The sequence below is a fragment of the Colletotrichum godetiae genome (assembly GCF_030913485.1).
Source record: "Colletotrichum godetiae strain CBS 193.32 chromosome Unknown BDP55scaffold_100, whole genome shotgun sequence".
NCBI classification, from domain to species: domain Eukaryota; kingdom Fungi; phylum Ascomycota; class Sordariomycetes; order Glomerellales; family Glomerellaceae; genus Colletotrichum; species Colletotrichum godetiae.
This window is the reverse complement of record NW_026851348.1, coordinates 1-26,488: the sequence shown is the minus strand read 5'-3', so window position 1 is coordinate 26,488 and position 26,488 is coordinate 1. Positions and strand designations below refer to the sequence as shown.

At 51.5% G+C, this 26,488-nt stretch overlaps 8 protein-coding genes across 8 annotated transcripts; 3 read left to right on the top strand and 5 right to left on the bottom strand.

Annotated features, from left to right (window-relative positions):
- Nucleotides 1-143: 143 nt before the first annotated feature.
- Nucleotides 144-1,326, bottom strand: BDP55DRAFT_36170 (uncharacterized protein). The gene is made up of 2 exons (XM_060567038.1): nucleotides 655-1,326; nucleotides 144-515 (listed from the first exon to the last, which is right to left on the bottom strand). The coding sequence occupies exons 1-2, from the start codon at nucleotides 1,040-1,042 to the stop codon at nucleotides 259-261; spliced, it is 645 nt and encodes a 214-aa protein (XP_060421961.1). The 5' UTR covers nucleotides 1,043-1,326; the 3' UTR covers nucleotides 144-258.
- A 6,223-nt stretch (nucleotides 1,327-7,549) lies between these two features.
- On the top strand, nucleotides 7,550-8,998 carry BDP55DRAFT_699135 (uncharacterized protein; the record flags this gene model as incomplete). The annotated part of the gene is made up of 3 exons (XM_060577861.1): nucleotides 7,550-7,796; nucleotides 7,862-8,030; nucleotides 8,092-8,998. The coding sequence occupies 3 exons, from the start codon at nucleotides 7,550-7,552 to the stop codon at nucleotides 8,996-8,998; spliced, it is 1,323 nt and encodes a 440-aa protein (XP_060421960.1).
- A 336-nt stretch (nucleotides 8,999-9,334) lies between these two features.
- Nucleotides 9,335-10,950, bottom strand: BDP55DRAFT_638943 (FMN-dependent dehydrogenase; the record flags this gene model as incomplete). Its single annotated transcript, XM_060573177.1, has 2 exons — nucleotides 9,335-9,498; nucleotides 9,588-10,950. The coding sequence occupies 2 exons, from the start codon at nucleotides 10,948-10,950 to the stop codon at nucleotides 9,335-9,337; spliced, it is 1,527 nt and encodes a 508-aa protein (XP_060421959.1).
- A 424-nt stretch (nucleotides 10,951-11,374) lies between these two features.
- Nucleotides 11,375-12,597, bottom strand: BDP55DRAFT_686377 (glutamyl-tRNA synthetase). Its single transcript, XM_060576514.1, has 2 exons — nucleotides 12,046-12,597; nucleotides 11,375-11,858 (listed from the first exon to the last, which is right to left on the bottom strand). The coding sequence occupies exons 1-2, from the start codon at nucleotides 12,261-12,263 to the stop codon at nucleotides 11,450-11,452; spliced, it is 627 nt and encodes a 208-aa protein (XP_060421958.1). The 5' UTR covers nucleotides 12,264-12,597; the 3' UTR covers nucleotides 11,375-11,449.
- Nucleotides 12,598-15,950: 3,353 nt separating this feature from the next.
- On the top strand, nucleotides 15,951-18,086 carry BDP55DRAFT_35830 (uncharacterized protein). The gene is made up of 2 exons (XM_060567023.1): nucleotides 15,951-16,306; nucleotides 16,375-18,086. Exon 2 carries the CDS (start codon nucleotides 16,422-16,424, stop codon nucleotides 17,871-17,873), a length of 1,452 nt encoding a protein of 483 aa, XP_060421957.1. The 5' UTR covers nucleotides 15,951-16,306; nucleotides 16,375-16,421; the 3' UTR covers nucleotides 17,874-18,086.
- Nucleotides 18,087-19,007: 921 nt separating this feature from the next.
- Nucleotides 19,008-19,934, bottom strand: BDP55DRAFT_699131 (14-3-3 domain-containing protein; the record flags this gene model as incomplete). The annotated part of the gene is made up of 1 exon (XM_060577860.1): nucleotides 19,008-19,934. The coding sequence occupies one exon, from the start codon at nucleotides 19,932-19,934 to the stop codon at nucleotides 19,008-19,010; it is 927 nt and encodes a 308-aa protein (XP_060421956.1).
- A 3,848-nt stretch (nucleotides 19,935-23,782) lies between these two features.
- BDP55DRAFT_35783 (uncharacterized protein) lies at nucleotides 23,783-24,372 on the bottom strand. Its single transcript, XM_060567021.1, has one exon. The coding sequence runs from the start codon at nucleotides 24,186-24,188 to the stop codon at nucleotides 23,871-23,873; it is 318 nt and encodes a 105-aa protein (XP_060421955.1). The 5' UTR covers nucleotides 24,189-24,372; the 3' UTR covers nucleotides 23,783-23,870.
- Nucleotides 24,240-25,501, top strand: BDP55DRAFT_699130 (uncharacterized protein; the record flags this gene model as incomplete). Its single annotated transcript, XM_060577859.1, has 2 exons — nucleotides 24,240-24,288; nucleotides 25,281-25,501. 2 exons carry the CDS (start codon nucleotides 24,240-24,242, stop codon nucleotides 25,499-25,501), a joined length of 270 nt encoding a protein of 89 aa, XP_060421954.1.
- Nucleotides 25,502-26,488: the final 987 nt, after the last annotated feature.

Genomic DNA, 26,488 nt, shown 5'->3' with positions numbered 1-26,488 from the left:
ATCCCTTTTTCGTTTTCCGATTGCCTGAGTCTTGACGTAGATGCAGGCTTAGATCTCAGGTACCGCGGAATTCATGCATGCCACTGTTCGACGTCCGTGTCTTACTACCCTACACTGGTGACTGGCACTGGCAGTGGAACAGGATCACGGACAAGACCACAACCACCTCCATCCAATCCAGCCTGGTAACCGACAATTTGAGATGAAGAACGCGGTCACCTGCCAGCTCAACGCCCCTCACTGACAAACATGGGCTTCTCAACTTCTCTGCACTTCACCCCTGGCCCCTGCCTGCCACCTGGACGACTGCAAAGAAAAGGAAGAAAAAAGAAAAGAAGAAATCTGAAGAACAATCGAGACACAAGCCCACCAGTCAGTCCGAAGTCGTCCGTCATACGCATTCTTTTTCCCTCTCTCTCGCCTCCGCCATCCGACTCCGATATCATGACTGGATCTTGCCTGGCTTAGGTACCACCTCGAGCAGGGTGGGCAATCCCTCCATTGTCTATGAGAGCCTGTCTATACGTGTTAGCAAACTTAGAGCACCTGTGTGAAGGCGGCAAACGGTCCTCATCCGTGCCCGCCCTTGGTTTGGTTAGCCATCTCTATTACCATCAAAACCGTCATCTCGGTCGAATGGCTGCAATCACGCACCCAAGCATCCGAGCCGCGAGATAGCCGAAGGAGTTTTCCATACGAACAGCACAAGGCCCTTTCGTCGATTCGAGCCTTCTCCGTTTTCCACCCACGCCCATTGAACTTCCCAAGCTCCCGCCAACCCATTTTCATATTCGTCAACCATTTTGCTTCCCAAGGCATTCGTATGAGAGAGAGAAAGAGAGAGAGAGTTGATTGACATGGGTGCGACAAGCCGACTTGACTCTGAGGGAAACACCACACGCCAGTGGTCGGCTAGGAAGCCTGATTGATGGGCGCCAAAGGATAAGCAAGCAAACGGCCAGGCTAAGACGATGTCACTGGTGCAAGCCATCGAAGCCACCAGTTCCGGCTGCGTCTCACGCCAGGGTACTTTGGGGAACATCACCGCCGCGGGTGACTAGGTACTCCTCCATGACGATGCCTTTCAGCTGCCCCTGCACCTCTGGACAAGCGACGAATAATGCAGCCCAGGCGGGCAAAGCCAGTCCAACCAACCCATTGTCAACTCACAATTATGGAGGCGCTCTATAATCCGAGCACGGGACGGCCATCATCACAGGCACGGCCTCAAAGCTCCGGCAAGCCGGCCCATTTCTCAGCTGCTTAAGTATCTTAGCGGATCATGCAACAGCCTAGATCAGGCGCGTCCGGTCGCGCCCGCACTGAGGTACACAAGACGCTTTTCCAAGCGCTCAACGAACCGCAGATTTCGTCGCATCTTCCGGTTGAGTGCAGGCGTGGGGAACGCAGCTAAGCCTAGACCCGTTACATAAGCCATAACGGCTCGGTGATCTTACACCAAATGAGACACGTACTTTCGGCCCTTACACGTCAACGTCGCGATGTGATCCATACAGACACAGATATTCATCCCATTTACCACCACCACACCTATTTCCGAGATCTGCGTCCTCCCATGGAACTGACTTTTCTACCGTCTCCTGGGTCTTGTCCAATACAGAGGTTAATTCCTGTAGCAATCACATCGACGGGTCGTCGTGACCTCACCGATCTAGCAGAATTCGCCAACACGATCATGTTGCACAACATGGCCTCCTGCTATATCTCGGCCCAGCAACACATACATCGGTATTCGTACGTCGACAAGAAGACCTCTCCGGACCTGCGGACGAAGCCGTGAGCGACAGGCGTGCGTGATTGCAGGGATTCAACCCCTGCTCCGGCCGAGAAGTGAATGATCGAGGCCCAACACGATTCTCGACTTCAAGCCGCTGCGGAGTACCTACGGAGTAGTTGTCTCTTGCTTGTATCCGTACAGTAGTTATCGCTGATTTTATCTGTCTGATTCGGTGCGTCCTCGTGCGGCTATAGACTTTCGGATTAGAAGCACGGGAGCTCATTGGATTAAGCAGGAAGCTGGATGAACTAGTGGCTCAGTCGACCGAGACATTGTCAACTCGTCTGTCTCTGAAGGATCCCCAAGTTGATCTCCCGTCTGTCCGTCTGCCCGGTCCCAATGTTCGATTCGCCTTCTCTGGACAGCGCAGATCTGATTCGACCGGGCAGGGCCCAGAGCATCCCCTTCGCCGACCAACGAACCCCCTGAGCCACTCCATACTCCCCTACCGCACGTCCTTGCCCGTCTCCCAGTCAGGGTCCAGCTCCAAAATGTACGGAGGACACACACCCCAAAGGAAGCCGATTCCAAATACACTGCCCTCCCTCAATTCAAGTTATCCACCACATTTCTCTCAAACTGAGCAGCTTACCATGTCACGCTATTTCGGGGACAGTCACAGCCATTATTCGGACTAAGTACTCATCGGAAACGTTTCGGAAAATGGGAGCCTTGGATACGTGCTACCAAAAACCTCCTGGTTTGACTATCGGGACTAATAGACAACGCGACAATGGCAGCCCAAACTCCAAAGCGAGCCAGTTTGCTGGCTCCAGGTCCCAGCGCCTTGCTTTCAGAATAAGTTGCGGCACTATTGGCTTTAGCGATGGCTCCCGAGTTAATTCTCCGATCCCAACCAGCAACGCTTGGTCGTCGAAGCCTAGCAAAAGTTCGCCGGCATCAGCTCTCGCCCGTCATATATGATACTGCCCGACTGGTGGGGGTGGCCAGTGCCACTTATCCACGTCCTGCACCTTGACAAATATAGACGGATAGATGGATGCAAAGGACAGCCACCGCACCAGTCCTCTGAGACAACATACTCTTTGATATCCACCGATTAGCATGGCGCTACGAGTCAGAGCAGCTTAGCATCACGGGAACGATCTACAGGGGCATCAGACAACCGCCTTGCAGATTCCACACTTTACTCTACCATGGCTCTGGTCCCTGTGCCTCTCGAGGAGCACCCGGGTGTTGTGCCATCATTGTAGCATGTAACGATTTCAAAGCGGCAAATACCTTTGGGATCTGTCGTCATACAGTGGGCAGAACTCTATGATACTTTGGGAAATCACCTACGTCAACTTGCCGCCTTTGCCAAGAGGCATACTGATAGACGCCTCGATCGATACGTCAATCTTGCTTTGCTCTGCTAGGGACGTCCGCTCTAAGTCCCGGCCTAGTACATGGATTCAACAGCCATTGTCACTACCAACCACCCGTCCTACCGCCATACCTAGTCATCCAGCCTCTTGAACAACCGCATACAACACGACTAGATCGAGAACGCAGTGCTGGCGAGCAGACGCCCCGTAGAGCACGAGGCATGCAGCTGGCCGGCTGGAGGTGTGCTCGGAATATGCAGCCGATGCCGCCATTCCTCATGTACGATCGGCCACCAGCCCTCACCGACTTCCCTTACTTAGTTACTGACCCTAGCTATCAACTAGCGGCCTTTTAGTGGTGCGACATGCAAAGCACAGAACGGCGGCGCCTATTGAGATCTCGGGGTCCCGGATCTGGCCACAGCATCGTTCCAGTCAGACGGTAGCTTTCGAGGTCTGCATGTTTTGCATCATGATCTTTCATGTGGCGTACAATAGAGGTCAGCTCGAAAATGCGTAGCATGTATGCGATGCTTTGTCGAAAGCAACGGCGAATACCAGGTGATCCAGTGCGCCTAACGCAGCTTTAGGTTCCGACATCCCTCACTCGCGAGAAGCTGACTTCAAGGCCTGACATGGCTTCTGGTCGAATATTTATACCATTGGTCCAGTGCTAATGTTACAAGTAGGATTCTTCTATGGAATGGACAATCGTCGTTGATCTTCTGCCTCTGACGTGCCGGCTAGGGATCCTGGTTGACCTATAGAATGGTGAATGGCCACCATTCTTGGCCCCTGCTTGACGTCGGGATCTTGAGACGCTTCAACCCTGCACATATTATCTCAACTTTGAGGCTCTGCAAACTACACGTCTTAGAATACTAAGACGACATCATCGACAAGCTATTACTTTCATTTATCGCTGCGCCTTCGAGTCTGAGCGGAACATCACACCACCAAGGGCCGGCCCCCCTAGGTTCCATTAACATGATCGGACGCTTTCACCGTTCCCTCGAACAATGGTCTGTCAGCCGTGGTGCATGGTCAGACAGACAAAGCTCGAAGGAAACGCGACCGTTTGCGCCAACCCCACTAATATCCACGGCATAGTCACAGACCAGTACCTTAATTATACGAACCATGAATTCTAGGGGGGAAAGAGAGCCCCGTAGTTGTTCTTGAGTGAAGTTACGGGTATGCCGACAGCTTTCGTTGTCTGTGTTTGGCAACGAGTCCAACTGGTCGACGCATTTCCAACTGTCTAGCATCCGGAGACCCAACGCACTTCTTCTCATAGACCAGTAGTTCCAGCCATGGACTCATTGTCCTGGCGCCATACGGAATTTCCTCGAAAAAGGTACCATGCATGTCTCTTGTAGACAGACTCGACGGCTGACTTTGTCCCTCGAGTAGTAGTCGGCACAGAGTCCAAGTAGCTTCGACCAATTTGCTTGTGTCCTGCGAGATGCTTCAACTATGTCACAGTGGTACGATTATTCACGGTTGCACAGAGGACATAACGTTACCCCTGCAGAGCTCGGCATGTTGCAACTGGTCCATCATGTACGAGTGTCACACAGCTGAGGGTCCAAAACGGGATGCAATTCATTTCCGAAGGGTGACGAATTACTCCGAGAGCTAGGAGTTGCTCGCGAATTGATCTTGACAGAGTAGGCTACGCCAGATCCTGCTTGATTTCATATGTCGAGTGGAAGACATCCAACGATAACAGTTGGGTCGCACGGAGACACGGTATCACCGCACTGAGGTCATTCAGGGCTTCGCCCATCCCAGCAGATGACTGTCATTGACTCCGCATGGCGTGAAGAGAAAGCTAATCGTTTTAATAATATAGGATCTGCGGCTAGTTTCCTGCTCCCTTGCAATTGGATCAGGCCTGCAAAGGCACGATCTTACTCGCACGGGCTTCTGAACTCGATATTGTCATCCCCTATCTAGCTGCATGTCTTCACGCTGATCCGTCTCGATTCTCTTATGCTTGACTTTCGTTGGACTCTGAGCCATTCAAAAAATCCCATCGCCTTTTCGTTTCGGAGTTGAGAAGCTACGGTTTGTGGCGCTCCATGGGAGTCGTACATGGTGCTCATTATAGCGCCTATGCCGACCGATTTAGATGTCCTTCTTTCGAAGCTGCAATCGAACTTTCCGACAACTTTGCGTCAACTTCAGTAGCCTATACCATGCTGTTGCTTTGTAGAGTGTGTCATCCCGAATAGCGGCCGTGGTATTCGATAATCTGGCAGGCTAGGTATATAGATCGCCCAAGATGGCGTTTAATACCGATATCGAATTTGCCGATTTGGTGCTTTTCCAGAAAATCCGATGATCGGTTGATTTGTTCAAAGAGGAGACGTCTGCATCGTGGTCCGATCCACGAGCCGACTGGGCGTTCCTCGACGCATACTCAGGTCACCTTGCCAACGAGGATCAGATACAGAGAGACATTTGAGGAGCCATTCCAAGCCATTCCCACTTATTACCAGTTGACAAGCAGATCACGAGGCAATCCATGGCTAGGGTTCGAGCGCCTTCAGCTTGAAGACGTTGCCTCCGCTTCGCACTTCAAGAACTAGTCGGATTCCGCGTCATGAGAGATTGGTCGTGGAAATTCTGGAAGTCTTCCGCATCATATAGGCACACTTGGTATCTAGTAACCGAGCTCATCATGTCACTCGACAGCTCGACCTCGTGTCAAGTCGCACAAAAGTTCTCGAATCGCGGTTTGTTGCCGCATGGTAAGGCCGTCAATCCCCGTTCAGTGTTGGAACTAACTCTATAGATGGCAGTTACAAACCGACTTGTTCGTTCACTACTTCCACCGAAGAAAGATTGATGAAAAGAAAGACGAAACGAAACGACGTTTCGATTCTAGTCAAGAGCTTCTCGATCTGCTAGGTCACTCAGCAATTTACTGCCGCCATCGATCGTCTGGAGAATACCCACCAGAGGTCGTTTTGTAGGCCCTACATCTGGAGGACGAAGAGATGGTCAACCATTATACTGTGCTGACTATGGTTTCTGATAGATCACAACCGAGTGAGCATCCGGATTGGCTATATGATGAGCAGAAATTCTCCAAGCCAGCCACAGAAGCTCGGCTCAGCGTCAAGAGCCGAAAGATTCATCGTCTCGTCTTGAAGCTGAAGACATTTCAATGTTTCTCATGAAGTCTCGGCTATCTTGGCCAGTAGGCTGTCTGTACAAATCCTCTGCCCGATGCCATCGCAGAGTCGAACGTCCCATCGTCGTTGTCCGCGCCGGCAGAACATAGCCGGGACCAGGCAACTGTATGGATGGAGGGCGGCTGGCGCGCAAAGGTTGCCTAAAATGCCTTATTTGTTGGTCACGTTCCGCGCAGAGACTCCGATTCCGCTGTGGATGCGAGAGACCCTTGGTTCACCAGCAAGGCGGGGCGCAACGGAACCCTTTTTCAACATTCAAGGCTACCCGAGTCGATGCCAACAGGGGCCTGTCAACCGTCCGGGGGTTTCGGTAAAAAATGACACGGGATCGTCAATCAAGCTCGCTGCATGCATTTCAGCTGGCCGACGCCTGATTGGGTGGTTTTGGCGAGTTGACCGGGAGCTGGACTGAGGTCTGCCTTCAGCTGCAAGCCACATTCTCCGGTTCGGGTTAAAGGCCTTGATAGTCTTGTCTTGGGCACCGCTAGACTCCACTACACCGCTATCACGCCAGGCTAAACACCAAAGATGAGTTGTCGTGACATAGGGCGCAGAGCCTTGTTTGTTGGTTACAGTCCGTATCCGTAGGATGTCAAAACTCAAGTGAGTCCCCGGGTCAAGAGTCGAAAAGTTATGAAGCTGCGAAGGAACCACGAATCGAATTGAGTGATCTCCATGTAAGTGGACAGAAGAGGTGCAAGAGTACCTGAGATCTACCCCCTTGAGTCAATTCGACTAGATATGTAGTCAGGTCTCAGAAAAGAAAAACGGCTTTGGAATGATCATCTGGTTGTCTGCCTTGCCAGGCTGGTCGAACAACGCTACCAACGCGTATCGGTTCATACCCGCACCTCACGAGGCGGAGTTTCCACATGGTCCAATCCCAACCAGCCTCTATACCCCGGGCCAAGATACGAACGGTCAAGTGCAGGAGACTTGGAGCTGGACCCTTGGTGTGTCCCTCCTTTGAGCCTCATTGGCGTTGTTGGACGCCATGGTCTATTGGCTCACCCGCAGGGCGCGTTCTATTCGGCAACTTTTCATCTCAGCCCGAGCTGGGATTGCCCGGCTGGCTGTTTCTGTCTCCCTTTCCTCCCGCATCTTCTTCTGGAGCTCTCGTCTCTTCTTATCCCTCCCTTCCCCCCCCCTTTTTCTCGCACTTCTCCTCAACTTCGTGTTATTCTGTGATCACATAGGAAACAGCTCGTCACAGATACAACATGGGGAGATTCATTCAACTCGGAGCTCTTGCTTGCTTGTACCTTGGCGTGGAGTCCAAGGCGCTGAGATGGCAGGACGATACCCCAAGCTGGTCTCCACCCAGGCAGACCATTGCTGCGATGAACATGGAGGAGCTCGGCTTCAGTCCAAAGCCCACTGCGGCGCCTGAGCCCGGCAATGTCGAACTGAAGCTGGCCAAGCGTGTAAGAGGCGACGATACCTGTGGTTACATCTCTGGAGAGGCTAGTAAGTAAACATTTTGATAATAGACAAACACTGATAGTCTGTGAATGATGCTGACCTCGCTCTAGCCAACTCCATCTACTGCGGAGTTGGATCCTGTGTCATCAACAGCTTCTACTCGGTTGTTGGTTGCTGTAGCTCCTCCTCAGTCACGGACTGCACCACGATCGCTACGAGCTGTCTCCCATCAAGGTCGGCAAGTCGCATCAGCAGTGGTGACACTCGTATGCAACTCTGGTATGTTACTCTGTCGCTCTCCTTTTCTTGCGTCAGCCGTTTCTCATATAGGATCTTGTAGCACTTCCTCAGATAGACCCGAGTGTGCCACTTACATCTACTCGGGCTCGTTGTTCAACCGTTATACCCTTTATGCATGCGCCGCCACTGAGGAGGTGATTGTCGTGTACGCAAACCCTACAGATTCTTCCGTCACTCAGGAGTCGACGTCAGCGCCGGAAACAACCTCAGTCCGCAACACCGCGTCAACCACTGCTTCGTCGGCAGCTACTACTAGCACGTCTGGCGGTAGTGGCGGCGGCGGCGGCGGTTCTTCCACCCCCATTGGCGCTATCGTGGGCGGCGTCGTAGGAGGCGTAGCAGCCATCGCCCTCATCGTCTTCGGCATCATCTTCCTCCTCCGTAAGAAGAAGAAGGACAACAACAACAATGTCAACAGCAACAACCAGGCCGCTCACCAGTCTTACGTTGGACCCCCGCCGCCTAACCAGGGACAGCCTCAGATGTACCAGCAGCCCGCCCCGCCGACGCAGCAGCCGTCGCCGCAAGGGTACCCTCCCCAGCAACAGCAAGGCCACTACCCGCAAGGCTTCACCCCCGTGGACAACAATAACAGACAGAGCATGCTGAAGCAGCAGTACGATGTCACCACGGGATCCTATGACCAGAGCAACAACGGCGTTAGCCCGCCCGCCAGCCCGCCACCCATGAGCCCGTCGCCCACGTACCAGTCTGGTGTGCCGCAGTATGTGCCGTCTCAGAACAGCGTCAGCCCGACGCAGGGGACGTATCCTCCTCAGCAGCAGTCGCAGCAGCAGCAGCAAGGGGGCTACTACAGCGCACCTCCTCCCGCTCAGGGACAGCCGCCGGCGCCGGTTCAACAGCAGCAGCAGCATCACCAGCAGCCGGGCTTCGCGTCTGAGCTGCCTGCTCACAGGGGCGACAACGAGCTACGCGAGTTGGCTTGAGCGGCTGCCGACATGAACACGGGCGGTCAAAGGTGGAAAAGCGCGGTTGATGGTTTAGGTGTTTATGACGGATTTAATTCAAGTATGATTGCGGGGTGCTTGGAGGTATGCGAAGCTCTCACACGCTGTTGTGAATACGGAGTTAGCAATGGTGTGGGACAGGTTTATGAAGGGGCAACTATCGTTATGTGTATATGTAATACCCAAAGTCCTTTATATGGCCTCAACGGGCTTTTGAACCCTCTTTAAAGCAATTGAGATATAACCAAGAGATTGCCAAGAGGTTTCGTGAAACATGTCACTACTAGTGCATTCTTTCGTACACTCATTATCAAATTACAGTTTGCTGTGTACGTCGCGGCGCCAGGGTGTGTTGGGATTGTCCTGACGTCCCGGGACGAGGTGGTCCACGGCCAACGTATTAAGGAAACCCGGATGAACCTGATTTAGATTCGTGACGCCGCACATTTTCATCGTCGTCTCCAATTCGTCGCGCAGAACTAGGAAAAAGTCAGCATTCTCGTCATCTCTCACCTGGCATGCATCGCCCAGGAAGTTCACGTATATATGAGACCAGAACAAGACTCACTCTCAATGTACCGTTCCACGCCCTCGGCACCATAATTAAGCCCATACAACAATCCCCTACCAACACCCACAGCCTTGGCACCAAGACACAACGCCTTGAAAATATCTGTCCCGCGCGAGATGCCGCCGTCCACATACACCTCGACTCGGTCAAAGACATGAGGGTAGTTCTTCTGCAGCTCCAAAAGCACCATGATAGTCGCGGGGGACGTGTCGAGGCTTCGCCCACCGTGGTTGGAGAGAACAATAGCCTCTACGCCGGCCTCGACGGCCCGCTCGGCATCCATCCACGTCTGCACGCCCTTGAGGACGATGGGCAAGCCAGGAACGGTGCGGCGCAGCCAGGCGATGTCGGACCAATTTACCGAGGCGTCGATGTAGCTTCCCATGATGCGGCCCAGGGCGCCGCCTTTGGCGTCGTTGACGGCGCGGGCGCCGGAGATGGGGGAGCCCAGGGACTCGTCGGACGCCACGCGCTCGTCGGCCTCGCGTTTCCCCGGGATCGGGGCGTCGATTGTGAGAAAAAGGGCCTTCACGCCCTGCGCCTGGGCGGAGCGGAGTAAGCGTTCCGAGTTGGCGCGGTTCTTGTCGACGTAGAGCTGAAAGAAGACGGGCACGTCGTACGGGGTTGTGGGTACGTGCTCGCGCTGGGCGGCGAGGATGTCCTCGAGCGGGAAGGAGGCGGAGACGGAGACGCACTGCGGTACGCCGGCGGACTTGCAGGCGCGGCCGAGTTCCTTTTCGCCGTCTGGGTGGACGAGGCGGGCCATTGCGGTGGGGGGGCAGAAGATGGGGGACCGCATCGGGTGGGAGAGCATTGTTGTCGCGGTGGAGACGGCGGCGACGTCGACGAGGACGCGGGGGCGGAGGGTGATGCGGGAGTAGAGGGATGCGTTGCGGGTTTTTGTGTGGAGGTCTGTTGCGGCGGAGGAGACGAAGGCCCAGGCTTTGGGGGAGAGGGAGGTGGAGGCTGCGGATTCGAAGTCGTGGGCGCTTATGAGGGTGGTGAGGGGAGGTTTTGAGGGTGTGGTTGGTGGTGATGGTGTTTGGCTGTTTTGCTTGTGGGATGGATCTTGCTGCTGCGGCCACTTGTGAGGTTGAGGCTTGGCCATGATGGCTCCTGGTGGTAATACGCCCTTGTGGTGCGAGGTGGGAATGGTCGACTTGACCAGGTTGGGGCCGTGGACTTCAGAGTAGACCTCAGTTGCGTCTTTGCCTGCGCACTTGAGGATCACGGCGATGCCGCCTGGATGCTCGCGGACAAAATCTGTGAAATCGTACACGGCGCCGTCGATGGCGAGCCAGAGGTCGTCGAGGCGGTTGTGTTTTGATACCTCGGCGGGCGTCAGTGTAAGAGGGGGCATAGTCTTATCTGGAGGTCACACGCGAGATGGGTAGAAGCAAGGCGTGAGACGGAGGGAGGACGTTGGGAGGTGTGGTCTTGAATCACCGTCTTTGTATGTCGTCGCGGGCCGGGCGCCAAGGCGTAGTCTGATATGTCCCGGCACCGAAGAGGGTAGTCGATTTCGGGCGGTATTGCGCCGAGAGGGTCACTCGGGGGCGGTGGGGCTGCAGCGTGCCGTCCTCCCCGGGTTTCCCTTTTGATGCAACTCTGGCAATTGCCCATGGATGATGGCCGCCCCCCCATGCAGGCGGGCGGGGGTGGATTGGCCCCCCCAGGGAGCTGGAGGATTTTCTCGCTCGCTAAAAAAGCACGGATACAGAGGTCGTCATCACTGTAAATCACCGATATCGCATTGGGTCGTGGGGTCATGGTCTCATGGTGGGAGAGAATTATTTTTTTATTTCTTTTTCATGTAGAATTTACCTCTCCAAAACCTCTCATACGAATCTCGCGCGACATCACCCCGCCAATGCCTTCCCAATGAGACTCAAAGCCCTCTCGCTGTGGTTCATTTTCAACGCCAGCGCGTGTCCCTCCTCGCTCATCTTGGCCCACGTCTTGCGCAAGATGCCAATAATCTTGTCTTCGTCAACCTCCTCCTTGCTCTCAAAGTCGTCAAAGTGATCGTCAAGGAAGACGAGACACGCCACGTCCTCGAGGACCTGCGTCTCGTCGTCCTTGCTGAGGTTCTCCTTGCGGATGAGCGCCGCCACGCGGTCGACGTCCTCCTGGGGAATCGCGGGCTGAATGGCGGACGACGAGGTGAGAAGCTCAGCAACCTGGGCGGCGGCTTGGGACTTGAGCTTCGCGCGCCAGGTGAGGTAGCCCGGACGGGTCATTGGGTATGTGTTGCGGGGAATCTCCCATCTACGGGTTGCAAATCAGGTGAGTCAGAAAGTGAGGCCGGTGAATGACTAGGGAGGGGGGTTATCCTTATTCATCGCCATGATATGCTTGACATGCACATCACATTGCATGGAATTGCTTATGTTAAAAAAGGAAAAAGGTAAAAAGTATAAAAAGGGAAAAAAAATTGCTTAATTGCGAATGTTACCTCCTGAAATGCTGGGCTCGGCAGGCCAGTTGTAGGACCGGAGGCGCCGCCGGACACCTCACGGCGAGCCAGCGGGTCATCTTCTGGGCATAGTGAAGCTCAAAAGGCACCGACTCGACGGACGATGGTCTGGGGTCTTGCTTGTGGGCCTCGTCGATCAGCTCAAGAGCCTTGAGGTAATTGGGTGGCAGATCGGGCAGTGAAGACGACGCTGCCATTTTGGCGTGTGCGATATGGGATGTGGGATATGAGATATGGTGGGTGTTGGGATGAGTGAGTTTGTACGGCCGTCGCTGGTGAGAGAAGAGTTGGTTGCTGTTTCAGGCCTTGCGAGAACTTCTTGGCCAGTGAGAGAGAGAAGGCCGCTAGTCGCCCATTTCAGTCAGAGACCGAAATGCAACCACCGACGGCGGGTTCAGGACGATGAGTAAGCCCGGGGGCATGATTGGCCGTCACTCATGTATGGTACGGAGGTGCGTCTCAATAGTCCTTGCAGTCGCTGCCAAGCCCCAGACCCACAATTACTGCCTATCTGAACCAATAAGAGCCTAGGGATTGATCTTGACCCACTTTACTTACTTTCCCCTTAGTACTGCCTATAGTAACGATTTTACCCTATATACCGCTATTACGATATTACTATTAATCCTACGATAATATTAAAACCGCTAAATTGTTACTTACTACGTTGCTCTTTTTTCTTTAATATGGATCTTAAGATACCGATAAAAAAGAAGTTAGATCTAGGTATTAGGGTAGTAATTCTTATTTTATAAAATTAACTTATTAGGTGGACTGCTAAATAGGTCTTTTAGGTTTTAGAAATTCTAGTTTAAACTATTTATAACGTTCTTACCTGTATAAAAAAGAACGGATTCGACCTAATTATTCCTATCTTCTTAATTAAGCCTGCCTATTATAAAGATGCCCCCCGAAGTAGCTATCTAATTAAATAGATAAAAAAGGTTAACAATACCGTTATCCGCAAGGTTTACTATAATTAGTATAGGCGTAAAAAGAATTATATTAATATTATTAGGGACTTATTAAAGGATAAGGGCGTTAATATATTTATAATAACTATTTAGCAAATCCTTCGTCGTTATAGCTTTTTTAAGACTAAATTAACCCGTAAGCTAAGCTTAATAAAAAGGATATAGTAAAAGTAACTTAAATAGTGCCTCGATTATTAATATTAGACCCTTAATAATTAAAAGCAGGTTATATAGTTAGACGAGACTACGGTTACTGTCGGATTGGAAGTCCAATTCGACCTCGAGGCAAGGGGCCCGCTGTTACGGCCAGCTAGTCGTAGTGAGTATGTTTGCAGAAGTTAAGGCTGCGATACTAATAAACAGCGTGTCGTAGTCGTGGATAGCTTCCCTGAAGCTATGTCTGTAAGTCGTGAGGTAGGTAAGGCTTCGGTGATCAATCGTAGTCTTGTCAGAAGGGTTCTCAGTGAAGATAGCTGAAAGTGATCGCAAGATCTGATACTAAGTTGATTGCTGAAGAAGCTATGGAAAGTCTGTCCTTGAGCCCGGCTCAAGTCCATCCTATATACAAGTCCCGTATACTATCTGAACAGTTCCTTTGTGGTTGGGACCGATATCACGATGTCGGTCCTACAGGGGTGGACCGCCTTTGTCTCGTCGGTCCTGTCCATGGACCGCTTATCGTCCGTCGGTCCTTCTTATCATCACGTGACTTGTCCATAGTTCTTCCGACCCGAGAGGAGTCACCCTGAATCCGTTCCTCCGCATATATGGTGTGGTAGCCGCCGCAGGCCTTGTGGGGCGAGACCCTGGCCTCGTCATATGTGTTGGGTCGTAACACCCGCGCAGGGGCCACTTACAGACCATACTTACGAGATCTACGGTCTATCCAACCTCCGGTTAGAACCTCCTTTTTACACCTTACGCAGAAGTTATATATATATAGATTTTGACCTCTTCGTCACCCACGGTTCGAACCATCCCTGTGATAGGAATACCAACAGTTACCCTTAACCATTACTATAATAGCTATAAGCTCTAATATTACCTAGACGAGGCTTACTTTAAATAGTATATATAAGAGAGGTAAAAGGGTTATTTTAAATTTATATTTTAAGGGTCTTTTTTATATAATTTAAAAGGGCCGTACTATTATTAGATTCCCGAGACTACTATTAAAAAGAAGGCTACCGATATAATAATTACCGAGCTTAATATAGAGTTCGAGCCCGTTCGACGTTAATAGTAAGAGCTCGAGAGTAGTATAGAGTAAATAAGCTTATAGAACTAACCGGGCTATAAGCCCTAATTTAATTAAAATACGAAGTTAGGTAAATTAATATAGAATGGTAAAGGCGGAATTAACTAGTATAGATACCGTAAAGAGATCTTATTACTTAAATTATTCCCTTATATTAAAGGATTATTTAATAATCTAATTGTATAAAAGGATAAGGTACCCGCTTACGACCATTATTTTATTTATTATATATATAGCCTTTTCGAGATTATAAAGCTTTTCTAGCTAGGTAATTTGCCCGACTTTAATCCTATTAAACCTTATTAATTATAAATAAAGAGATAGATTACTAAGAAAGGGGCGCCTTTATTACGGGCCGAAATAGTACGTTACTAGTAAGAGTACTAGAAAGTATTACTGTAAGAGGAGATTTAAAAATAGATAAAAAGGGTACCTCACCATATTTAATAAATAATTACTTTAGAGGGCGGTAATAAATATAAAGAGGGTCGTCGGGCTAGATTATACTATTAAACGACCATTAATTAACCTTAATTGACGACTTTTTACTACTAAATTAACGATAATTATAGTAGGTGGAAGTGGCCGAATTCTGCCGCTTGTATACACCCTAGCCAGCCCCTTGTCGACTCCCCTGTCTATGGTAGGGGTTGGTCTTGGCAGCAACTGCAAGGACTATTGAGACGCACCTCCGTATACACATCTACTTCGTAAAGTACGGAGTATGGTACCTTATTAGGTGCCGGACCTGCATCAGAGGCTCAGCGCCTTGGACCAATCCCCGGACCTTGTCGTTAACATCACATTGGTATTTTCCACATATCCCACTCCTCCGAATCCTCCCCCCACGCGACCGACCATAGCTCTACCAAACTTACCAAACTTCCCACTCAATATCACACTCAGCACGTCGCACAATTAACGCCTATTTTCAGCATGTAGATCGACAGGACCCATAACATGTCAACCCGTTGACGCCATGCACTCGGCAGATCGCCCTGCCGCCCGGTCTCGCCTGTTCTAGACCGGAGGATACTTTAAGATCCAGCGAAGGGGGGGGGGGGGGATGGAACTTGGAGAACCTTAGGGACCCCGAACCGCGGCGTTTCGTCCCTTCGTCCCACCATGACTGATGTGGTGTCTGATCATTGATGCTGCATACGCACACTTCCCGTATGGTTCATGCTCGTTGATTGGCCCGCCCCATTTAACCGCTCAAGCTGAAGTTTGACACTTTGGCAGTCTGATGAAGCCGTATTAATAGCTTTCAAGGAGGTCCTCTGCCACCTACCTCATCTTGGTTGTCAAAGCCAGCTTCACGTTTTTAGTTATTTTCGTGCTCGTGCTCGTGCTCACTATAGCCACAAGCAGATTTTTCCTCTTCTTTTCTGGGTTTTACCTACCTTACAGAATTGATTCGATTGCCCATTGAAATTTTGGGAGGGTATGCCTGTCTGGTTGGGAAAGAATGACGGAACGTTGTTTCTTCCTGCTTGGGTGAAATCGTAGCTTCCTGATTTCTACCCCTGTGACTACTGGCTCCTGCCTCCTTTGCCAACTTCACCTACCTCAGCCATCGGCAAGGTCAACCGTTCACTTGACCCTCTATTCTTTCTTCCAACTACACACCAAACTTCACACAAAGAACGACTTTGTGACCATCGCCAATTGTGACTTCTCAGCTGGCACTTTCATTGATAAATCTATCAAGAGAACACTGCAATCTCACCATCGTTTTCCAACATCAATCACAAAGTAGGGGCTTACCTACAACTAACTCATCAACATCACAACCAAGTCCATAGACAGCGCCCGACCAACCTCAGAAGCAAGAACTCGAAGTGCAGCATCAATCAACGCGTCTTCTGAATACAATCGGCAGCTGTCAATCGGCGGACTGAATATCGCAGATTGGACGATTGCAGGAATTCCTGGAACGGAAGCAACGACTGCCAATTTCACACCTTTTTGGTATTCAGGGTAGTTACAGGCAGACCAAACTTGAAAAGTGAGCTACAGTTCCAGCCAAACTTCCCTTCTCAAATTTACACTTCGCTTTACTAATACACATCCCAGTTTTACCTCTTTAACTCTTCACGAATCAACACACTTATGCCTACACAATGACCAAGACTAAGAATAAGGCCGCCATGGCGGTTGACGATGCCACATCCTCCATTACAGCGGTGACTGACGATGACGCCATGACCCTTGTCGACTTGTTTGGAGATCTTGATGTTGAGGAACTCACCGAGCCTGACAACAGAACCACATCTGGAGAGTCAACCAGCATTGCGAGTTCGGAAGTCAGTACAGACGTTGCTGATAGTGAGGTCGACCTTGAGACGAAGCCAAGCGAGAAGGGCAAGACCGCAGATACCGAAAGTAAGGTGGCCACAGAAGCAGAAACATCTTCTGGAGTCACATCAGAAGCTGCCAGTTCAGAGGTAGCTGAAACGTTAGCTTCTGGCGAGACAGCCTCAGAAGATAAGACCACAACCGACGATACATCTTCAAAGAGCGGAGATGCCTCTGCTGGCGCTCAATCATCAAGCGCAGGCGAGTGGACGGACTCAGAGGATGCCCTCATCATCAGTATGAAGGAGGGTGGTGAGAGCTGGGCTTCCATAGGCAACGCAATCAACAGAGGCAAGAACGAGGTCAAAAAGCGATGGCACGTATTGAAGATCAACGTTGCCAATTCGACCGAATCCGGAGGAGAGTCCATCCAAGCTGGATCTCAGGCCGATACTGAGGCTGATGACAAAACCGCTGTGAGCCAAGACGAGGCAAAGAAGGCAGATGACGACAAGGCCGAAAAGCAGAAGCAGAAGAACAACGAGACCCTCAAGGCCGATGGCAAGCCGAAAAAGTCACAGAAACCTTTCAAGGAAGTCAAGATCACTGAGGGCAAGAAGCTAGAGGCGAAGAAATCCGAGCCCAAGCCCAAGGAGCCCAGACAAAGAAGCAACCCTTCCAAGCCCACCCCGTCAGAAACCTCGTCGTCAAAGCCTGCTACCTCAGACTCCAACGAGGAGACCCCGAGCTCATCCTACCGAGACCGGTTCAACCTCCTCCACGACACCTCCTCGGCCTCCGTGTCAAAGTCCTCCGCTACCAGCGCAGACGACAACGACGCCGAACCCCAAGCTAAATACGAACGCGAACTCGCCGGCCAACAACGCTACATCCGCCGTCACGTCCACCCAGCACTCTACCCTCCCGCGCCGGCAGCATCCCATAAGAGAAAGAGGCCGCTTCCTGCTCCCGCCAGTAGACGAGCGCCCAGCCCGGCAGACAGACAGCAGCGCCGCGACGACGCGACCCTCGCGGCTGTGGTGTCCAAGAGGGAGGCGACAAAGTGGCTCGAGATGCAGGCCAACTTTTTTAACGCTACGGGCCGAATGGTGCCGCTTCATATGATCAAGTCGAGGTGCGAGGCCGAAGAGGACCGAGACAAGGCCGCCGGCGTGCGGAGTTGGGCTTCCTCGGTGGCCGATAGTGAGGATCTGTTGGACCCTAACGAGGGTCGGGACGCTCCTGAGGATGCTCTAGTCAATGATGACGAAGATTGATACCCCCCTCCCTTTCTTTTTTTTTTACGCTTGTTTGCGAGATGCGACCCCATGAGATGCCTGACTCGAGGGGGGTGACGACTGACGAATGATGATGACGACGGTTACGGCCTCACCCTTTTTCGTCTACAAGACTTTGATCATGAAACTGATTTGGGACATCTGGGTTTAGACGGGTGTGATGGGCTACGGGATACCAAAAAGAATTGGGGTCGGGAATCCGGGATAATGGAATAGACGGGGGAATAATTTGCGTTTTGTTTTCGTGTTTTGGGCTGTATCTGGGTAAACAGGGTAGTTCCTCACTATGAGGAGGACTAAGGATTCTTTACCATAGCCAGCCAACTTTTGCATTTTCTTTTCTTTCTGCTACTTCACAGGGATTTGGGGGTGGGAAGCGTCCAGAACGTAGCAAAGCTAAGCCGAATGAGAGAGAGAGAAACCAAATTCACAGTTGATACTCCATACTCGATACGAACTTTTTCTGCATGCTATGTTGTTCATGATTTATGGTTGGTCTGTGTTTCTCTCAAAGCATCTCAGTTACCATGGAATACAACTTGCATAGAAGAAATGCCCAAGTCTTGGAACCCCTACAGAAAGGAAAAGTACAGACTACCACCAGCAGCCACCGCAGAGGACGGGGTATCAATGGAATCAACTATTACAACAACAAAAAAACGGCCATCTTACGTAGCGCATGTAGAGAAAAAAACCCACCTTTTCAATTCACCTCCCGTTCTTGCCGTATCCAATATAAGTACAAGTAAGCAGCCCTTGAAACTGTGGAAGGGGTCTGCTGTAATATTATATGCCACCCAGTGCGCCGTTTGAGATGCTGTATGCGCTCAAAGTATCAAGATTGCCCCCCTCGACCTGCTCAACTCCGCTGCGGCGGCAATCTATCGAGCTGAATTTTTATACATCGATGAAGCTTGGGGAAGAGTTACCCGGCTTCAGGTAAGAAAGGTCGTCATACGCAACCCGGAGCGTGGCTTTCGCCATTAGTCGGAGCAGGAGTCTCGGACGAGCATCACCAAGCTACATCCCGAGGCACTTGTGACCGGAGATGGAGTAAGATCGAGTGTGCCCCACCCAAGACATAGGATAGTCATCATTGAATCAAGCTACCCCTCAAATGGGGTTCTCCATTCCAGGGGCCATAGTCGATCCTGGAGGTGCAGCCGGAGTAGGGCTTGTTCCTTTAGTCAAAGTGTTGTTGCTCGACCCAAGCCCTCGCTTCATCATCTTGCCCAGGACAGTGACCAGCTCGCAAGCGTCAGAAAACATGTCGTCATCCATGCCCTCGGTCGCCTCGTAGACCTCGGATATGGCGTCCTTGGCTAGTTTCCGGCTCCCGTCAGCGTCGTGTACACACTCGTAGAGGAACGCGGCGTATTCCGTCTTGACAGAGAGTCGTAATGAGTGGGATCCCCAGAGGTGTTGGTCAGCCAGGGCAATCGCCTCCTTGAAGTACTTGTGCGCTTCGGGGAGGTAGTCTCTCGGCGGCTCGAGGAAAGCGGCGGGTTGGTCGGAGGCGCTTCGAGGAGCGAAACCCGGCGGAGGGTTCACTGGGCCGCCCTCAAGGGCATGCGTAGGCTGTATTGAGCCTTGTGATGAGTTCCAGTCCTCCCTTGCGATTCCTTTGCCCTTGTCCAACCTTGGTGGGGTTAATCCAGCCATTGTGTCTGGAGTTGCGATGCCCATGGTGGACACTGCAGGTTTGTTATGAAACAGGACGAAGATGTGGTAGAACGATGCTCGTAGCTTGTACGCCAATACCCGGAGTTCTGTGTGGTTTCCCACCATAGGAATCACATATTGCTGGAGCATCACTAGGCCCTCCCTTGAAAGCCAGATAATGTGGAAAATGAGGTCGAGGGACTGCGGTGCGCGGGCGGCATCGGGTCTGCGCTGTTTCTTCGCTGTGACAAGTTGCTCTGCGAGGCTTAGAGAGAGCCCGAGGATTTTGTAAAGCATTGATGATAAGAGGGGATTATCGTTTTCGACGGTTTTGGCCCATTTTCCGAGGAACTTCTGGTCCACTTCGGAGGAAGCCATTGGGACTGGCTCGCACGTGTGCTGCGGGTGAGATGGCGGAGATTAGTATCGCTGCTTTCCTAGACTTGTCGAAGAAGTGGCAAGCCCAAAGTGAGGAAGCTGACTGAAAATAGCCGGGGAATTCCCAATAAATAATTAAGTGCCGTTCTTGGCGCTGAATCAAAGTCGCTGAGTAGAAGGGCGTCAATGGCCGGGAGTGAGTCGCGGGCAGTAGTGAATGCGCCAGAATTATGAGAGCTGCGGAAAGCTCGAGGGTGAGATGGTATCCGTGAAACAGAACAAGCCGATGGCGTTTTTATCTTTGGCCTGATAATGAGACTGAGTTTTGCCGGTTGTTAGCGACTACGGGCGTTGATCGCATTGAGTGTAATCTGGAAGAAATGGTTACTCACAGGTATAATACATTACAGTAAGTATTTAGTGAGGGTGTCCGACCGTTCGACCAAATGGCAACTTGCTAGGCGCAGAAATTGATTATCCAAGTGAGAGCAGGATGAGGCTCAAGTGAGAAGATGAGTGATTGAGTGGTCGTTTTCGCAAATAGCATGACGACGTCGCTCAGTGCTTGGGCGGGCTTTCGTCAAGAGGCCTTTGGAAAGCAGGCGTAGGTGAGCTATCTGATGGGCTACGAGGGCGATCCCTGGGAGAATAAACGAGTGTCAGAGGGCAATGCCGGCGTAGGAGGCGGTGAAAAGTGGGCGTGAGCGAGAGCGTAGGCGTGGCTGCGGGGGCGGGACCAAGTGCCAAAGTTCCGTCAACGTCTTGGTGGGAGCTGGCGGAACCGAATCAGACGAGATGAGACGGCTGGCAGCAGTCGCGGTCGTGGAATTGAGGTGTTACGAGATACTATGTTGGATGTCGGGCTATGAAGGCATCTCGACAGTGGTTAAGGATGAGTCGAGGAATGGCAGCGATGCAGGTAAGTTTTGAGACGGGTTCCGGCGATGTAATGTAATGTAAGGTAATGTAGGTAGCTGCAGGTTATATGTGCCCTAAAGGAGAGCTTGCAGACAAAGGCGCAGAGGACTGGGGCGTGCGGTCGTATTGTGCATGAACGAGTGTGGGCCTTTGCAAGAGCTCCTGCGCGGTCTGGCCGTAAGATAGGTAGGTGGTGTAGAGCTTGGAGAGCCGAGGCCGGGTGGGAATGGAGGCACTTTCTAGGGTACTGGTACGGATGAATGACGAAGTCACCCAACGGGTACGGTACCGTACAGGTAATGGCGGCTACGCGATAGGACGTCTGAGGATGGAGTTTTTGAGCACCAGGGGTCGGGTGCTTATGCGATGAGAGAAGTGGGAGCAGCAACAGCGGCCGTGGGCTATGTCGTACAGAGACGAAAGGCAGCGAATGAAGTCGGGTATTGTAGGTTGGATGAGGGGGGGCAAGAAGCTGCAAGATGAGTTGTCCACCCCTCGGAAGACGCGCGCACCGTGTGAGTTAAGGCTCGAGGGTGATTGATGTGGGAGCCCCGGCGGAATCGAGTGCGAAGACGGTTGTTGGATTGGGCGCAAGTGACATCAGCCTCCAATTGCTTAGGCTGGGGCTGGAAAAGCTAGGTATTCGTAGGTACGAGGAATATTCAGCCAAAGTGGTGAGAAAGAAAGAGAAAGAAGAAGAGCTTGCCTGGAGCTGGAACTGGTACCGGAACTGGAGCTACTAGAGCTTGGGCTGGAAAGTGAAAGCTGGAGCTGGACTGGACGGAGGCAGGAAACAACCTGGGAACAAGGCTTGCAAGTGTGCAAGTCAAGGTATCCGTACTCCGTAAGGTAAGGTAAGGCAAGGTAAGCCAAGCACAGGCACCGTTTCCCACGAACTTGGACGGGGACACGGGGCGGGGGGTAGAAAGATGCCCGCGCTAAGGTAACCTGGAAGGTACCTAAGTTGGGATCCCTGCGACCCGCTTCCCTTCTGAACTCAGGTGTGAGTGAGATGAGCACTTGCAATTGCGAACTTGTCCACTTGCCCCAGGCCCCCAGCATGGAAAGTCGAAAGAGCCAGACACACCACCAAGGTGGGAGCGAAGACGGGAATCCTTCCTGGTCACTTTCTTGCTGCTTGCCTTGCATCCACCGGCCCTCTCTTCCACCCATCGGCAATCTTCCTCTTCCAGCTCGCTCTCCGAACAAGCAGCGGCAATGCTGTAATCACCTCAGTCATTGCTTCATCCTGCGAATACTTGATACCGACCGCATTACGACGTGCTTCTTCCGTTATTCGACGGCCCGCCCAGTCACTCGCCATCCAAGCTTTCCACATGACCGCGCTACGGGACCAAGCGCCGTTCATCTGAACCCTAGGTCTAGGATGCTATGTGATCTGAATTGACGCCGACGACGCGATAGCGCCGCGCTTTCCGTCTGACGCGCGGGACTACGCTCCGAGACAAGCCGACTTCCCAACTAATTGTCCCAAGGGTCCGCGGGGTCTCAACTCTCGAGTATCCTTCACCACATAGCAGCTTGCTCGGCTGGCCTGGACTCCTCTATGACTACGAGTATGCGCAGACATTGTCTTCTTCGGCTCTCGAGACGGATAGGAGTCTGTCCCAATCGCTGCGACGACGGCGGCCAAACTTGACGCGACACGATCCTTACTTCCAAGCATCTTCTCACACTGTTCCCGTCAGATCATCATATCACGCCGGGCTGAGACACGGGAGATGCCATCTCGCTTGATGCGCACAAATCAGCCTGGGCCGCTGTCTTGCTTGCTTTTCCTCCCTCACTTCGCCGAACCTGTCTTTCGCGGTGCTTTGAGACTTCGCCATGCGCCCACACAGACAGGCGCAATGCGCTCTGGTGGCCCGCTGCTGGCAACTTGATATCGGTCGTATGCTCCCCACGCAAGCCTACTTCTGGCCGTGCCCAGAGTGTTTGATGCACTCTACGGATACGCAGGCAAAGGCAAAGCAAGGGGCTCGAAGGCGCACAACGTGGCCGGATGTCGACTGTCGAAAGTGAGACTCGAGTATCCTTCCCGTCGCCCTTGAACAGCAACGAATAAATAGCCCGTGCGACTGTCACCCTGGTCAGTCTGGGGGTTTCAGAATACCCAGCCCACGTCCCGAAACAAATGCTGCTCGGACATCGTGGTGTATTCACCGATCCATGTTGCACAAAGCCGTATTGTACGAGGAAGACTGGGTTAAATGGCACAAGTCGTCCGTCGTGGAACAACTTGTGAAGTTGTGCTCCTCGGTGTTTCCACCCAAATGAGGTACGTACTCCTCATTCGATCCGCCAGCGTTTGGCAGTGGCCCCGACCCGGTTCAGTCTAGTCTACTTTTGGATTAGCGCCCAACGTCTCTTGATCGCCTTCTGATCTGACCAACGGGACGCGGCGCGCTTTCTCAAAGCAGGGAAAACGTCCCTTTTGCGCGAGACTCAATTCTCGGCATCCCAGCCACCTCTTTTTTTTTTTTTTTTCACTGTACCAAAGTCCAAAGTGTAAAGATTCCCCCTACTCTCAGTCGCGATTCGCCGACCTCATGTGCGGCCTCCCAGAGGCCTCAATGGTGCCAGCGCATAAGCCAACGGCCTCGCTGCGCCTGACAACTGCGCGTATTCCAATCCCAGCGCCCCAGGGAACACCTCGCACTGTTACGCCACGCCAACACACGAGTGCCGATGAAGCAGATTATTATAGTGAAGAGAAGAATGACCCTGGATCTGACAAGCCTATGGCCCATAACCAACCTACGCTTGGCCATGATCAATGCGGCCGCCCCTCCTTCTCACCTCACCAGCTTATTCTTCACTGAATGGCGTTCGATCTTTAAGAATACAAGAAACCCAACATACCGCTTACATACTGAAGCACGGCCTAACGACGGCAGAAGTGAGCAGCAGTACCAGCAGCAACAAAAAGGCACTACCAAGACTGGCGGTGAAGAATAGGCCTCCAGGTTCTTGCGGCTACTGTGTATGTCACCGATGTCATCTTGGATTCACGCATTCTTCCATGTCTCTTGATGGGTCCACCTCCACTCCGCCTTGTCGAGAGACATGATGGGAGCTTTTCTCGGGTGGCGAGCCCTGCTTTGTGTAAGTGGGTGCAGACAAAAACCACACGTGCAGGCGTGCCTTATGACATGGCCTGCCAACTTCTGTACATGTCTCCAACGGAGCGATTGAGGTCGCAGTACAAACGCATCCTCTCTCTATGTGTTGTCGTCCACAGGTGAGAGCGGCCGTCGTACTTTCTGCCAGCCCCAATGTTGCGCACTCCGCCACCAGACTGTACGACCTCGTCATCTCACTCCGGGTCGGACTCGCTTCTCGACTGCGTTACACTGCGATCCTGAGATGATGGGACCTGCAGCCCTATATGCTACGATCACAGCCTCGATGCCGGGTGAGGTTGAAGATAGACCAGCCGTTAGGGATCCCCTTGGTCGTGTCGACTTGCCTCAAATTCAGCACGAGAGACATCATGACGTTGGTCGGGCACCACATTTTGGAACGTGGATGCATTCATCAGACAGTGCAACACACCCCTTTGCCAGTTGTCTTTTCGATCAACATGTGAAGCTGAATGCAAGAGTGGCCGGACCCAAAGCATTCTTTCCCCCGTGTGTGTCCTTCAAAATTCTCGAATAAGAGTAGAGGGTTCCGTTTGAGACTCAGCGTCGCTTCGTTCCTGGTTCCTGGCCGCGGTAGCCACCGTTTGCTTTCCCGGAGCGGGATGCTGCAGCTTTCGGGCGACCCGCGGACCCACGCCCTGCTTGTGAGAGGAGATTTGATAGATATCGGTGCTTCGGTTTGGAGTTTCGTCCTTGATTTTTTTGTCTTTGGTCGTACCTCGCCTTCGGCTCGAGTGCCGTGTAGGGTAAGGGTGGAGGAGGCTTCCTACAGCTTCTCAAACGGTGTTGTCTGGTAGGATCGAGGTGATGCCGTAGCTTGTGGTTTGGTGCCCGACGTAGGCAAACTGTGCTGACGTTGGTATGTTTAACAATGATGTGTTTGCAAGACATGGGAAACTACAAATACGTGCCCGTGTGGTCAGTATTTCTCAGGTGTGCTTTAGATATTTTGGATCTTGTTGTTGATCCAATAGTATCACATTCATTTCTTACACGCCTATCAAGATACCAACGAGCGAGCCTCACTCTCTGTCCAAGTCTGAACTTAAGACTCTCAGTCGCAACTATCTATCACCACTTGCTGAGACACATTCCCTGGAAACACAAAGCCTCATTAGTCTGAGAGAACCCGTCAACAAGCAAAGCTGTTCCTTCATACGCCAAGTTTCAATCACTCATTCTCAACATTTCGATATTCACTTTCTCGCAACATCAAGCAACCGACTCCCTCTATCACAATCACAACCTCCTCATCCAACACGAGCTCAACAGCACAAGCTCACAATGTGCCAATACTACGCCCACGCCTTCATGTGCAAGCACCTCTCCTTCACCTTTGCCCGCTTCTGCCAACCCGCGAGCCTCATCCAGAAACCCTGCGCCAAGAGGCAGGTATGGCAGACCATTGGCCTAGACGACGCTTGCGAGGAGTGTTTGGCCTGGTTCCCTGATCAGTACCCGTGCTGGAGGCCGCGGTACCAGTGAGCTGGAGAGGAGGGCTGTTGGAGAATGGTGGTAACGTTGGCCGGGGTGGAGTGGCCGTTGTCGTTGGGCTGGTTTCTCAGCGACTTGACGATCGTTTTGTAGAGGATACTTGGAGTATTGAGAGGAATTAAGCTGCTCCAAGGCCGTTTTCGTTTTTGGTTATCTGGAGTTATTGTGTCTGGCATCTATAGTGGATTATGAATGGTAAAAGTTCTATAGGAGTTTAGATTAGGTTTATCGTAGGCGATGAAAGGGGTCAAGTAAATTAGAATAAGTCTAGACGTATAGGATTGAGGGTGTGGAATCCGCTCTTTAGGAAAACGCGACTTTATAGTCTTAAAACCATAATCCGAAAATTTGAGACAAACGTAATGTATTTTATGCTCTAGTGTTTTAAAATGATTTTTATGATTTTGTGTACTAGTAGTTCTTCTAGGCTTATGCGCCACCCTGAAGTGTAAATGCGGTGGCCTTCGTAGTCTCCTATCTATGTGTAGACGTAGAATGTGTAATATGGCGACTAGCTACTTTAAGGACCATAATTACTAATACTCTGTGGATTTATTGATAAAGGATGTTAATACCGGTGCAGTTCTTGCAAGTCATAACCTCTTCTAGCTACGTTAGCCCCGGTGCGACGTTTAATAGTAATTATAGTCTTTTATTTGTTTAAGGATTGTAGCTGACTCGACGTTAGTATCTATTTATTTTCTCTATGGTCTTTGTAAATGGATGGAATTATCGAGTCTAGGTAGAACTTTTTATTTAGCTTCTTATAACGCAAACGATATGCTAATACAATATGACGTTGCCCGCAGTGTAAATATTATATATTGTAATCTAGGTGGACCTCGAGGTAGGGTATTATATGTAAATATAAGGGTGCCGGTAGTATTACGATTTCTCATAAATATTAGGGAGATTCTACTATAATTTCTTTAGCATTACGGTAAAAGACCTTACGGTGAATCCCGCAAGATTTCACTA

Coding starts and splice junctions, on each gene's coding strand:
- BDP55DRAFT_36170 (XM_060567038.1), bottom strand. CDS start 1,042: ATGTTCCCCAAAGTACCCTGGCGTGAGACGCAGCCGGAACTGGTGGCT. Junction 516..654: donor CTCGCGGCTCGGATGCTTGG/GTGCGTGATTGC, acceptor ACGTATAGACAG/GCTCTCATAGACAATGGAGG.
- BDP55DRAFT_686377 (XM_060576514.1), bottom strand. CDS start 12,263: ATGGCAGCGTCGTCTTCACTGCCCGATCTGCCACCCAATTACCTCAAG. Junction 11,859..12,045: donor CGAGCCCAGCATTTCAGGAG/GTAACATTCGCA, acceptor TGCAACCCGTAG/ATGGGAGATTCCCCGCAACA.
- BDP55DRAFT_35830 (XM_060567023.1), top strand. CDS start 16,422: ATGACCAAGACTAAGAATAAGGCCGCCATGGCGGTTGACGATGCCACA.
- BDP55DRAFT_35783 (XM_060567021.1), bottom strand. CDS start 24,188: ATGACGAGGTCGTACAGTCTGGTGGCGGAGTGCGCAACATTGGGGCTG.